The 14,966-nt window shown below is 42.9% G+C and overlaps 1 protein-coding gene across 1 annotated transcript in view; it reads right to left on the bottom strand.

The window, feature by feature from the left end:
• Positions 1-14,158, bottom strand: part of HSF5 (heat shock transcription factor family member 5) — a gene marked incomplete at its 3' end in the record, with an annotated part of 14,998 nt that extends 840 nt beyond the window's left edge. The window contains exons 1-3 of the mRNA XM_014961989.1: positions 13,594-14,158; positions 10,522-10,893; positions 2,661-2,758 (exon numbers count right to left, since the gene is read on the bottom strand). Of these exons, the coding sequence (XP_014817475.1) occupies positions 2,661-2,758; positions 10,522-10,893; positions 13,594-14,158 (1,035 nt within the window). The remainder of the gene's footprint in view (positions 1-2,660; positions 2,759-10,521; positions 10,894-13,593) is intronic.
• Positions 14,159-14,966: the final 808 nt, after the last annotated feature.

The following is a 14,966-nucleotide window of genomic DNA, read 5'->3' as shown; positions in this document are numbered from 1 at the left end:
GTTTAAAGGTCGAAAAGCTTTTACTCTTTTCTTTTTCTCCCACAATTCTTTCTTTCGTTTCTGGTTTCCTCTGGCCTCAGTTCCACAAGGAAATGCTGACGGTTTAATAACAAAGCTAACAGCAACAACCAAATAGCAGGGCTGCTAGTCAAAAAAAAAAAATGGAAAAAAAGAAAAAAAAAATCACTAAAATCCACTATGTAGTCTTGGTTCATACCTATGATAAAGTAGCAAGGAAATACTGCGCTAATGGTTGAGAGTTGCCAGAACAGCTGTTGCAGAAGACAGCAGGAGTTTTCTCTCACAAGACTCATTCATATCCGAGGATCCTGCCTCCTCACACTGACCCACACCCCACTTCAGGAGAACCCAAATGAAGAGGAGTATGACGCTGTATCTGAGCTCCCAGTTTTGTAACCAATTGTGATGGGAGTTTAATGCAAATCTCCGAAACACGACACGAGACGTACCCTAATCAGCCACTGTGTCTGGGTATCACCATCTATACCCCCTCGCCGTCCCACGCTGTAATTCTCTGTAGCTTTTTCTGGAGAGCAAACTGCAGGCAGGCAGACATTGGCCTACCAGCCCTGCCTGCCCGTGTCCCAGGCAGGGTCACTGATGGTTCCAGCAGGTCAGGAGTGCACAGTACAAGCCCAGCAGCTGCCCTCCAAGCCCCAAGAAACTGTCTCAATCTCTCCGAAACATAAAGTGACGCTCTCTGCAAGACTCAATAAGGACTAGTCCAAGGTTTAGGTTTTCTTGTCCAACAGTGCCTGGTTTTCCTTCTGAGACCACAAAAGTCCATCTGGATCCCATAGGAACAGGGCTGGCAATGAGCTTGCTGACGGCCAGTGCACTGCTACAGCTCACTGTCTGCTGCACTGGCTCAGCAGCTCTGTACAGACTTTGCTGGTAGGATCTGGTAGGCCACAGAGTGACCAAACAGCCCAAAATGCCCTGCAAAAACCACCCTTCAAAGGCATCACACCGAATTCCTGCAATTGGTGGAAGATATTGAGTGGAATGATGCAGTGCAAAAGTTCTATTTTTTGTGAAGAACAACAAAAAAGTTTAGCCAGCCAGGGTTGATTACTTTTCCTGCTTTGGAGGATTTGTGCAAATGGTTACTGATGATCAATAAAAAAGCAGAGCAGGACGATCTGGGCTGCGTTCCTCAGCGGGAGTTTGGGGAAGTATCTACCCCAGAGCACCCAAAAGTAAACTGATTATTCCCCACAGCTCAGTGAGAACCACAGCCAAACCGCTGTCTTCTGTACTGCCTGCACGGCCACTGTCACCATGGTCCAGGAGCAATGATCTATGCTACGATAGGACTCAGAAATCCCAAGAAGTCCTGTTGATCGATTCTGTGTGGTATTTGTGGGATCCTGCTGAGAGACAGCCCGTCGTTGACCTGGTAGAACTGATTTACACCACTACCTGCCTGTGGGCTGCTCACATAGTGCATTACCTTCAGCGAGCTCTGCCCAGATGCACAAGCAGTTTTTGACTGGCAGTTTCCTGGTTAGAGCTGTTTATCAAAGCGTCCACCAGTAAGTGGCCTAAATCTCTTTTCACTGCACACACCGCCCATGGATTTGCTTCTCCAAACAATTGATTTTTACTAGACCCTTTGGACAGTGTCTTTTAGTGTCTTTTAGTCTAGCCACAAGGACTCCCTTGGAATGATTTGCTATCCCAAACATTGACAGATCCTCATGTCCTGGCTGAAAACGAAGCTTCCAGAACCCTCATGATGAAAGTGAGAGGACAACGATGCACTGTGTGAAAAATATATACTAGAGTATCATAGCATGATAGGCCAGTGGCTATTTATATCCTTACACCAACGTGTTATCCTGGCCATAACCTGGCCACGTTGGATAAGCTTGTATTTAAAAAAGTTGTAAATAAAAGACAAAGGTTGATATTTGCAAGACAGGAAACTGGATGATCAAGCTTGGGTAGGTCAACCCTTTTTCAACACACATAAGCATAACTTGCTTTGCTTGTCCTCTGTGAGGAAAAAAAAAAAAAGCATATGCATTATATGCTGTAATACAAAAGGAAGCCCTTGCGTTTTTTACTGCAGTTCTTTTGATATTTGATAAGCTGGGCCCTCCAAATAAGGTGCAGTTTCCACCAGAATTTTATAAAGCATTTACAGTAAGTGCTATAGTTATCTTTAATAAGACATCTCTGAGGTGGGGCCAATTCCAAAAGTAATCTTAGTTTTTCTCATTCATCAAATGGAACTCGGGACTGCAGAAAGCTGTCTGGGACAAAACAGTGGAGCTGTTTCCCAGTATTTTCCTAATATTAAAGAATCTTGTTTTGTCCAGTCAAGGACATTCTTCAAAGATAAACGTAGACTTGTAACTAAAATGAATTCTGGTGAAGTCAAGCAAAAAACTTATACAGACAAAACCACTCCACTGATGAGGACACCCACTATGCTGCTACCCTGAAACCTCACTCGAATTACAAAACCACCCGTTTAATGTTCAGTGGTTCTTTGAAATCGATATTTGTAAACCACATTACTTTCACTTTCTCAAGCAGATCACTTTTCACATTTATATCCTTCACTCCACAAGTCCATAAACCTACAGTTCATGCTTACAGTCTCTCACCTGATTTCAGTGTGCCACACTCACCTGGAAGAAGTTGCAGCAGGAGTACGTGGAAGCCGCAGGACCAGCACAGCCAGTCAGAGGATCAGAGTGGGCAGGTGGGGAACAGCACTGCAGTGCAGCTGCCAGAATTCAAACACAGTTATCAGACTTCCAGAACTTATGTTTGGTAGGCAGGGTTTTATTGCTTACTCTCATTAAACATTTCAATAAAATCACACAGTAAACAAAATTCCAGAAATGTATTATTACCTCTCAAGTGATTTTAAGACTGATTTCTTCATCTTAAAAAATATTTTTTCTAATATATGCATACACATATTAAAAATCGATATTGTAAAATTGATACACGCACATAGAAACCTCACAATCACAGTCTTTTGTATCGTAGTATCCCCTCTTTGATTTAGCTGCTTGCTTTCTCATCACAACATACCACAGGAAGTGGATTCATAGAAGAAGACTCCAGACATTCATACAAAAACACGCACATGCAGAAATTAAACAGTGATTTTATTCTAGAAAGCAACTTTGTAGGTGAGGCAGTATTCTGCAGGTATTATTTTTGGGTGACACGAAGAAACAATTTAAAAGTAAAGGCATTATTTACACAACAGATGCTCTGCAATCATTCCGAGAGAGAGAAATCCCTGATGAAATCAAGTTTAGTCTAATGCTCATAAGAAGTACATGTAATAAGTATAACTTGAGATGGCAAACAGACTAGATCAATTTATTTGCAGTGCTTGACACTTACATGGGATTTCACTCGAGACAGTAGCTGCGATAACCAAGATGGTTTTTTAATATCTGTACCTATTGCCCTTTTTAATATGACATTGCTGGTTTTTTGTGTAGTTTGGAGCAACAAACACAGGTGCTCAACAACACAGAAAGAGCCAGCGGACACCCTTCTAAAGAAGCACAAGATACGTGTATGACTTGTGTTACTTCAAAAGCTAATTCTGAGCAATTTTCACTCACTGCACACTCCAAAGTATGTTAACAAACCTCAGAAAACCACCAAAAAAAACTTTCGAAGGGCTATTGTGCAAGACAAAGGAGAAATTTCTGGTAACCTGCTAGAGTGATTCTAAGGGAAAAAAACCCACATATTACAAAGAACCTATTTTCTAAGAAAAGAAAAGCAAGGACCTGAAGGGACAAAGTGCTTGTGAAATAGCAGGTAAGTGTAAAACACTAAGTCTAGTTCATATGCTGAAAAAAGCAACAAGTGAAATATAAATGACAGCGTTCTTACAGTTAGTAGAGCTTATAGCAAAAGCAACTCATTAATCAAACAAATTGTTATGTTTGTATATCAAAGCGAGGAGAACAAAAATAATTGTGTAGCAGACTAGAGCAATCGCTGATTCTCAACAGTTCTGAAATGCAGAATGTTGCACAAAAAGAATGTTTTGCACTTGCAAGAGCTTTTTTTTTTTTTTTACCAGCTCATAGGCTATGGCAGTGACCGATCTAACAGCAAGAACAACTGCGTCTGTGGAAATATCATGGGAGATGGAAAGGAGCCAAAGGCAGTCAGTTAAGGAGAGAATCCACAGTCAGATGGAGGCCAGTTTTAGATAAGCACCACCGATCACCCACAGTCACAAAAGGAGAGGCACCATACATCCAAACAATTTTTCAAATAACACTGAAGAAAGCATTTACTGACAGGCAGTGTTACCAAAGGCAAAGGTGGCGACTCATTTATAATACTTCAAATCTTCAAATTGAATCAAGATTCAACAAACATACCTGCTTTTGTCCTACCCTGTTAATTGGAGAGAAGAAGAAGTTTCTAAGCTCTTTTGACTAAGATATAGTTAATGTAGTCATACCCAGAAGAAATTACCAGCTGAAGCACATTCTGTCACTGGCTGTTACGAAATAACTGACAGTGAACATGGATCTCATTTGAATACTAAGGAGACAGGGATGAATGGCATCTTATGGAATAAATGAATATTTACTGAATAAATTAAGAAAAAGATGCAGCCCCTTCCATCAAACAAGATGGATCAGCCTCAAAATAGATTTGGTTTCTGCCAAAAAAGAGATGTACTTCTGCCCATACAAGCTAGGGATGGAAAATTTCACAGACTCATTAGGACACAGTATGCGGAATATCAACACTGATTTATGAAAATGGAATTGCTGTCAGCGGGGCTATAACCAACCCGGCAATGGACCCCTTAGGACAAGCGCAGATCAACAAAGAGCACAGTTCAAAGCACAAGGAAAGGACAAAATACTCTGCATCACAAATGTTCTTGTGCTTTTTTATATTTCAAACATACTGAAAATATCTGTGGATATCCAAAGAGGCTGCAAAGACATCAGCCAAAGAAATCAATACTTTTAAAGGACGTTATTTAGAAGTACATTAATAAAAAAAATATAAGCAAATACAATTTATAAATCTGACAGTTGAGTAATAAAAATTAGAAGGAAATACAATGGAATAGAGAATGAGTTGACACTGGATAATATATATAAATATATAGGATATTTAGACTTCCAAAACCCTTTTAACAATGTCATCATCAGAAACTCTTACAAAAACTGAGCAACAACAGCGTGGGAGGGAAGGCTGTACTTTTAAAAAATTATCTATCTTAAGGATACAACACAGAAGATTGGAATAAATAGGTACTTTTCACAGGTGAGAGAGGTCACCAGTGGAGGTCCCCAAGGACCTGAACTGGAACTCATGGTACTTGTCATTCTAATAAAATTCTTTAAAAATGGAGTGAGTGAGCACTGAGGTGATGCCTGCTGTTAGTCCTGTCAGAAAAGAGCAGTCAGCTATGAAGATGTGGTAAAAAAACCCTTATGAGTTTCCCAAAGCTGCCACCCACCAGATAAAGCTCCGCACTTAGGATCTCACACAGAAAATGATGGTATCGTAGTTGTCAATCAACAATCAGGAACTAGATCTTGGTATTATAGAAGATAGTTTCAGAGAGGTATCAGCTTGACACTCAGCAGCTGTCAAAAAGACCTCCAGAGTCACAAAAGAAACAATCAGGTTGTTAGGAAATACTTACAAAAGGGAATGGAGAATGAAATAGGAACGTTATTATTCCAGTGTTTAAATCCATGATTCATACCTTGACCACTGTGTAGATTTTTGGACTCTATATCTCAATAAGAAATAAGGTACAGGGAAGGCAACATGGGTGATGTAGTGCACACTTTTCGGAAGGAACAGTGAAGTGGGACAGAACCCTCCAATCTAGAGAAAATGCAGCTGAAGGAACTACGATAGAAGTGTTTAAAATCATGAACAGTGCAGTGAGAGGGATATGGATACAGACACATTCACAGAAAAACTAACTGGAGATTTAATGAATATGGAATAGGGGCAAAAGAGATAAGAAAAGGTGGCTCATTGCATAAAATGCAATTAAGCTGTGAAATGAAGCCCTTGTCACAGATGTATGTGCCACAAGTCTACATTGGTTGGGAGAAACAGGCATGTTCACGGAAGCGAAATCCACTGAGGGCTATTAAATACAACTCCTGTTACAGTTTATTAATTCCCTGAGCCCACATCGTTGAGAGTATTTTGGAAAAGCACCAGCCCGTGCTTTGTCTACTCTTGCACTCCCCCTTGGCCATTACTGTCACATGATGAGCTATAGGGACATTTGGTCTGATCAAGGTTAATATTCTTATCTCCAAAGCAGAGAACTATTCATTAGAGAATTAACGAGGCATTCACTAAATCCTGTTTTCTCAACACTGGCAAAATCAGATGAGTTGTATAAAAATAAACAAGGGAAATTTAGCTAGAGGGATAACAATATTAACATTATATTCTTATATACATTTCCCTCCTCATGAGACAACATTGTTTTGTGGGCTCTTGATGCTTCAATAGAGAAGAATAAATCAATCGATAAATCTGTGCTGAAGACATGAAGGCTACAGCTCTACCAGTAAATTAAATGCACCCAGACCCATTCTCTGGCACAGTGTCTGATAATACTATTAAAATCTCTTACTCTTCCAAGTCAAAACAGCCACATCTGAACACCCCCTTGAGAATGGCCCCAAACCCATGACAACCACTGCCCTAAGCCCCATGCTTTTGGGGGAGAGTGCTAACCGCTAACAATCTAATGACGGAGCTGATCGAGACACCCAGGCACTTCTCCTGGCAAAGTCTAACACAGCAGCACAGATACAGACAGATATGCTTGAGCTCAGCCATGGTTAGAACATCTACGTAAGATCTGAGAACATCGAAACAGCTCCATGTCACAGTTTGATGTGTACACATTTGTACTGCATGCTTTTTACAGGTTTCAACAATACAGGGAAACTCAGGAAAGCTGAAGCCCAAAAATAAAAGCAAACCCAGTATGATCAGCAGCAGATCTTTACCATAATTTCTCCAAAGATCTGCTGGAAATTGAAGGACCACATGTACCATCTCTACGCATTCAAGACAGCACCAGACACTAATAAGCGTTATTATCAGCTCAGCTGGTCAAAGGGGATGAGACTGACACTTTCCAGCATCTTCCATTCCACTCGAGCACGCACTACATGGGAAATACCAAAGAAGAACCTTAAAACCATCCTTTCAGTGTGAAATTACCATGTCAGGTCCAAAAGTTATGCCTAAGAGAAACTAAGTCATCAGGCAACTGGATCAACAGTACTCAAAGGTGTGCAGGAAATTAGGGAATGCAGCTGTGCCCGTTTCTGCCAGATCAATGAACACATCAGATTGGGCCTGAGCACCAAAACCATGCAAACTCCAATGCTTTACCAACCAAAAGATTGATGAAAATGAGGATGATACCCAAGATCTCCTCAATAAGGGAAAACGGGAAAGACAACGTTGTTTGAACTGTCTTAGGAATTTCAGAGGGATTAACTGCATTACTGCTACATAGACTGCGATGTGTAGCAGTCGCCAGGACTCTGCACAGTCAATGAACAAATGGGCTCATCAGAAAGAAATGAACTGTCTTCCAAAGACATACGTCTAAGAAAGCTGGAACAACTCAACCCCTGGGAGGTGCCTGTTTCTCTCTGCTGGCTACATATGTAATCTAGATGACAAGCCCAGGCATATACAACTAACTATTACACATTCAGATGAATCTTAGGCAAGATTAATCCTACTACTAGTTTTACAAGTGCATTACTAATGCATCTAGTCTGCTTTTCTCAAGGGAAAACACAGTGCTATTTATGCTGTGTTAAAATAGATATCGTGTTTTCAGCTAATTACTTAAGAATCCCCCTTTTGACTACACATATGTGAATTTTAAGTTTTACAGACAAAGAGAAGTATTTATCTTAACAGAGGATGTGTGTTTCAGAATAACGCGATGGCTGCTAAGCTACCACTCACCAGAAAGGTTATCATATGCAAATGGACTCTGCAGCCACAGATGTGTTCAGAAGGCACTACTGGACTTGAAATGTCAGCTGGCACCAATAACTAACATTTCTCACATAGTCTCCTTGACTGATTTTTCATTATTAGGATGCTCTCTGATAATAAAGCTTCACTGCCTTTCTTTGATGCAATCCTACTGTTACCAAAGGTTTCGCAGATAGTTGAAAGCAAACAGCACTAAATCCTTAAAATAATTATGGTCTAATCCTAGCAGGAAAAAAGGTACAGATGAGCATCTTTTATTTTGCTGCCTTTCAATAAAAATCATAATGAAAAAACAGGGAAATCTTGTTGTTGCTGAAGTTAACAAACAAGTTTGAATATACATAAGAAGAAATCTTTTGACAAAGTTCTACTTTGATTTAATTTAATAGGACTTCAAAAGTGAGATGAGAATAGTCAAGAATAAGACTGAACATATATACTTTAGTGCCCTCGCTTATGACATACCTATTTTAAGATTAACTGTAGCTTTCCAAATAAGCCAATCTTCATTCTGTGCTCTCAAGATGAAGGAAAGCAGATTTTTCTCATGTGGATACATGAAGGAATAAGCTTTTAACATCCTGCATGTTATAACATACAGAAGAAAGGATAGCAGAGAGATGAAGAGATACACAGGAACAGAAGTAAAAACACTGAGACAGTGTTTTTAGTGACAGTGATAGTGACAGTCAAAATGAAAAGATTTATAATACTCTCTAGTGAAATGGCAAAGTTATCTTCTCAGAAGTACTAATGAATTCATCAGAGTTTTCAAAAGCCTCGGATTCAATCAGTTGCTCTATTTTAGTTTGAATTACACCTTAATTTTTGTACCTTGCAACATTTGTTATGCTTTAATCATGCTCTCCTCCTCACCTCCCGCCCTGGAAGATTTTACCTGTATAACATAGCCACTTTATTCTTTAAACTTTTGTAACTCCAGTGAGAGAGACAAGCGTCATCCAGTTACAGAGATCTACATATTCATGTCCAAATCTGCGCTAGTCTCCCTCAACTGCTTCACAGTCAGTACTGCAAAATAGGCCCTTCCAGGATGTGAGTAATCTCACCCTGAGACAAAGTCTAAACCAAGCTGTGTGAATCGCACGCGGGAGTTGCCCATTTCCTCCCCTTGACTACAGAAGGGGCCTGGGGGACTAGCTGAGATGCAGACATCTAAAATTCAGTATGATGAACTTCAGCCTGTGTAACTGATAGAAACATGAAATGGGGACCAGCTCCCATCTAAAGCAGGCATTCTGGATGAGGCCTTGAGCAATCTGGTCGAGTGGGAGGTGTTCCTGCCCAAGGCAGGGGGGTGGAACGAGATAATCTTTAAGGTCCCTTCCAAGCCAAACCATTCTATGATTCTCAGGACACCCCTACTAGTTTGCAGCTGCTGATGCAGTCTGTAGCCACCACAGTAATCTTTCTTAGTAGCGCAGGGCAAGGAGCGAATGGCAAAAGCTGCCTGTCCCTTAAACATTTAAGAATGTTCACAAGAAAGACCTAGCTCCTCAGAATCCTTCCTTGACAAAAATGATGTTATGGAAACAAGTGATTATCGTCTGAAACGTTCTTAGCACAGGTCTCAGAGGATGCGCGCAAAAGACGTGAAGATTTCACTGTGGACTTGGAGAAAGACAGCAGCCACCATAGACAGGATTTCTAAACAGGAATATCTCTCTTAGTGAAAGTGCAGCTGCCGAGGGAGAAACAGGCAGAAGGAAAGAACAATAACTGAGGTTTAGTTTGTTCAAGAAAAGAGTCTGAGTTTCAGATGTTTTAGGGAAATTTAAAAAAAAAAAAAAACAACACAAAACAACAAACACATCACCACCCCCTAAAAAATAACCTATCATGTGATTTTTCCAATTCAAGGTAAGGGCAAGGAAAAGAATAATAATTTGCTTCAACTTCTCTTCTGAAGAATAAAAGCACTTAAGTGAGCCTGAAAATTTTAGCAGAAACATTTTAGACAAAAGAAAGGAGTCAAGACTTTTGTACTTTCTAGTCTTCAGTACATTAAAAAAATACAACATAAAGCAAGCAGCAAGAAAAAAAATACTAAGATCTAAAAATATTAAGAGCAGAATGAAATATTCTACACACTACTTCGACTGATCTTTGACTTTTAAAACTTAACCTGGGAAAACATGAGACCAAGGACTAGCATACTACTTTTCAACAAGTTCCCAGTGCTTTAATATCATTGTCCAAGTTTTGCTTAATTTAAAAAAAAATATGAGCACTAGCCTAGCACTGGAAAATCACCAGGGGACACTCAGAATCTGGAGGGAGAACAGGATTACCAACCAGAAGATCTTTTTGCTTTAAAGGTCTCTCTTCCTATTAGACTTTACACTTTCAAATTTTCACTTGAGATATACACATGACAGAGCATTGTAGAAAAATACTTAAAAGTATCACTTTTAAATATCTTTTTGAAAAGCAAGTGCAGAATTCTTTTCATACCTGTTGGATAGTAGGTTTGTGAGTACTGCATTGAAGATGTGTAGCTGCTGTAGTTTGGAAGGGAGGTGGCAGAGCTTTTAGACCATTGACTAGGTGGCAGCACAGAGACGACAGGCCGGACTGTGTACGTCACCTCTGTTGGACACCTCCGGAGGCTCGGAAAGGCAACCCCTCTACCTGGAAAAGGTGGGGAAGTCTCATGCCCTGGAAGCAGCCCCAGAGAACCCTGCCATGTTCTGGAGGAGACTGGAGTCCAATCAAAACTTTCTGTCAGTAAGGTGCTGTGGTTCTGGTATGAGGTCGGTATGTAGGAGTAAGGAAAGAAACTCTCTTGACGATAAGGTTGATGAAACTGTCCTACAGTCGGCAGTCCTGCAGCAGATACAAAATAAAGTGAAACAAGCGTTAAGGAAAGGAGTTTTCACAGGCAATGAAAGGCAATATAAGGAGCCAGGGCTTTACAACATGATTTGGGAAGACTACCTTTGCTCCAATATACTCAATCCAGAAACAGACCGTATTCTTACACCTGAACGCACAGCAACTGCTGCAGTGGCAGATCAGTTGTAGCATTCAAACACCTTAGACTTGCAGTTACAAGTTATCAGTGTTTAGAAATATGCTATAAATCAGAATGCGTAACCAAACAAAAGTAAATCAGAAAATACTCTGTGTGTGTTAAATCAGACAATTCGGTTAAAAAAAGAAAAAAAGGGAAATCATTAAGCAAGTCTTCAAGACCTGTCCGAACTCCAACGCTGACAGCTCATGGACAGCTAAGGGAAGGGCAATGTCAAAATCCTTCAAGTGACTTGGAAACTAATTTATGGCAAGTCATTTAATTTGTCAAAGAAAAAAAAAAATCAACACCAACTCTTCCAGTCAGCTCAACTAGTTCAGTTTAGACTAAAATGTCCCAAACTTTGCCATTCTATTATTTCCTGTATGTGTCTTTTACTCATCCTTACTTTCCCCTCTTAGTCAATTATTATTTCATGAAATGGTATTTAGTCATATATCATGACAGCTCAATTTCTATTAGAGGTTTTGGTGACTTTGTTGAAACACTGACAGTAACACCAAGAATGCCTACGCTCATCGAATTCCTAAAAGAACTACTGCATCTGTGACTTTTCCATGGCATTGTATATAGTAATTGTAAGTTTCAAGACAGTTTACCTCAATAGGACTTACCTAGAAGGCAAGTTTTTCTCAGACCTGCAGCTCCCAATTCTCACCCTAAAGGACTTTTTACAAAAATAGCCTCCCATTTACCTCTTTCACTCCTCTGGGAACTAATTCAAGAAATGGGTAACATACAGTCATTATTCTGCAAGTTCATATTAAATCATTAAGAATCACTAAATAAATACCGGCTGGCCCTGAAAATTTAGTACGAATTAATGTAAAGGACCATTTATTTCCTATTCAGCATTTTTACCATATATAAAAAGAGAATGAACAGAGGAATGAGTATTCCTTTGCTTATATTTTACCTTTGGATAGGGAAATTAAGACTATCTAGTTTTAACACATAAACAAGACACCAGAGGATGCCAAGTTACGAAGCTTTACAGGAATTATTCCTGGATGTTTAACAGAGTTACATGTTGCAAGACATTTGGAACCGACTGACTCTTTGCAAACAAAAATATCTTCTATCTATCAAATTACCTCACATTTACAGCAAAGACATGCCCCTAATAGTTAGTACAGAGCACACTGTAAATTGTCAGCCTGTCAGAACTTGACTGCATATAAAACCCAATGTATTCCTTGTTCTTTTAGTCTTTCTAGAAACTGAGACTCCTGAAGCAAAAGCTCTCTAAAACTGCACCCATAAAAACAGAGGCCAAAAAATTAAAAGGCTGCAACTTTCTTAGCCTTTACTCTGGCAACAGCCTGCATTACATCAGTCAGACCAGATTTCATTGAAGAAGCCTGCAATGACTCATCTTAGTCTTAACAATATTAACATCAAATCTCTAATTTAAATGCTTCCTAGCCTCAGTATCAAAGTAAGTTCCTTTGCTTCTCAAATGCTTAATTTTGACATCATAGAAACCACCACACAAATGAGATGACAATTCCTACTCTGAAACAGTAACCAAGAACAAGTTCTGTGATTTTCTACTCTATCCTAAACGGGCCTGGTGCTGGAAGCAGCAAGACTGCTTCTCCCCTTGTCCCACACAGAGCCTTACAGCTCCGCACCCCCATGCTGCATCACCCTGGCCTGAGAACCAGCCATAAAAAGGCCACTCAAGTCTTCTTCTGAGATCCTTGTGCTGAACCAACACGGCTGCTCTATCAGCTACAAGCAAGATGATGGTTAACATGCAACCAAGGGAATGGAAGTAGTCTTCTGGTAGCAGCCCACAGCTCGATCAGACAAAGAGCAAAACAAGATACATCTCCCTTACACACTGTCAGCTACAATGCTCTGCTGCTTATGTGGAATTTTTGGAATAATTAGACTTGTCCTGGAAAACGTGGATGCTCTCAAGATGGGTCAGAAAGAAAGGAAATGTATTCTGAGGCTTTTAAACTGTTATCTTCTATTTAGCTCTCACCTACTCATTCAATCCTCTTTAAAAACTATTTAGCTTGTAACTTTTTCAGGAGGAAATCTTACCACTGTGTCTTTTCTAATTTGCACAAAACTGACAGGGTGCTCTAGCTGTCACTTCACACGACCCATCGTTTCACAGATTTAATGAGAGCTTATTGAGCATCCCTACTGACAGGCAGGGAGGGCTAACATTCATCTGGTAGAGCTGTGCCAGCTCCACAGAGATCGGGCGAGGGTGTTCTTAGTGTAGTACGCAACAGGGACTGCATTGTAGTCTACCGGCAGACTGAGATACTGTGACATGTGAACCACGTTACCATGCTTACCGGCAGCAGATCTACCTGCACGAAGAACAACCGTTTTCCTACACCGGGTGAACTGAGCGGCCACCAGCAAGGACAGGTAACCCTCCTCCCTCAGGGGAGTGCGATTTTCAGACCTCACACCACCCAGCACTTCTCAAAACCCACCGTGGCCCCACATGGCCTGCCCTGTCTCACCAGGCCTGTTGGCTTCGCCGAGCGTTGAGGGTGGCAGCAGCTGGTCCCCGTGCAGTGACGGGCCAAACATCCGCTGGAAGCGGTTGGGTGGGCGGCTGGTCACATCCAGGCCAGCCGCCAGCTTCGCCTTGTTGGCTCTCGTCAGGCGCTTCAGCTTGACGAGGAGTTCGGGGTGATCGCGTTGAAAGTGGGGGCTGTGGAAGTGGTGCAGGGGCCCGGTGGAGCTGTCACCGTCGCCAAGCCCCAGGCCCGGCTCAGGCCCGGGCCCTGCCACACCGTCTGCCGGCCCTGCCACCACCTTGCGAAAGCCGTACAGGTTGAGCTGTCGGATGAAGCTGGTGAAGTTCTTGGTCTTGAAGAAGTCGGCACCATCGCTGGCCGGCCCTGTGGCATGGCCTGGCCTGGCGCCCAGCAGCTCTTGCTCAAAGACCGGCTGGTCAATGAGCAGCCCCTCGCCACGGGCGTCCCAGCGGATGGAGCGGAACCGCGGGCTGTTCACCAGCTGCCACAGCTTGGCCGGGAAGTTGCCGGGGTTGACGGCTGCGGGAAGCTCCAGCTCGTCCATAGCGCCGCTAGGGGGAAAGACGCAGTGACCGCTCGCCCTCCAACGGTCGCCGCGGCCCCGCCCACAACCGCCCCTCCCAGCGCCGGGGCCGGCCCGGATGCGCCCGGCACGTGCCCGCCTCGCGACGCGAGACAACTGCTACCCCGGGTCCGCCGTCCCCTTCAGCGCCGCCATCACCCTCAGCGCCCCCAGGCCCCTCAGCGCCGCCATCATCCTCAGCTCCCCCAACCCTTCTGCCCCTCCAGTCCCCTTCAGCGCCGCCGTCACCCTCCACACCCCCAGTCCCCTAAGCGCCCCCCCAGTCCCCTCAGTGCCGCCATCACCCTCAGGCCCCCATCCCCTCAGCTCCCTGACTTCCTCTCAGCCTTGCCAGCTCCCTCAGCTCTCCCAGTCCCCTCAGCCCCTCCAGTCCTCTCAGCGCCGCCATTATCCTCAGTTCCCCCCCCAGTCCCCTCAATCCCTCCAGTCCCTTCAGCGCCACCATGACCCCCAGCCTCCCCAGTCCCCTGAATTCTCCCAGTCCCCTCAGTACCACCATCATCCTCACCTCCAGCAGCTCCCCCAGCGCCGCCATCACCCTCAGGCCCTCATCCCCTCAGCACCCCCACTTCCCCTCAGCCTCACCATCTCCCTCGGCTCCCCCCAATCCCCTCAGCACCACCACACCCCTCACCTTCACCAGCTCCCCAGCACCGGTGTCTCACTCAGCTCCACCAGCCCCCTCGTCCCCCTGAGATATTCCAGTCACTCTCAGCACTGCCATCACCCTTAGCCCCCTCCCCCGTCCCCTCAGTGCCACTGTCCCATC

The sequence above is a fragment of the Calidris pugnax genome, unplaced genomic scaffold, assembly GCF_001431845.1.
Source record: "Calidris pugnax isolate Ruff unplaced genomic scaffold, ASM143184v1 scaffold1114, whole genome shotgun sequence".
In the NCBI taxonomy this organism is placed as follows: Eukaryota; Metazoa; Chordata; class Aves; order Charadriiformes; family Scolopacidae; genus Calidris; species Calidris pugnax.
This window is presented reverse-complemented; position numbering and strand designations above follow the sequence as displayed.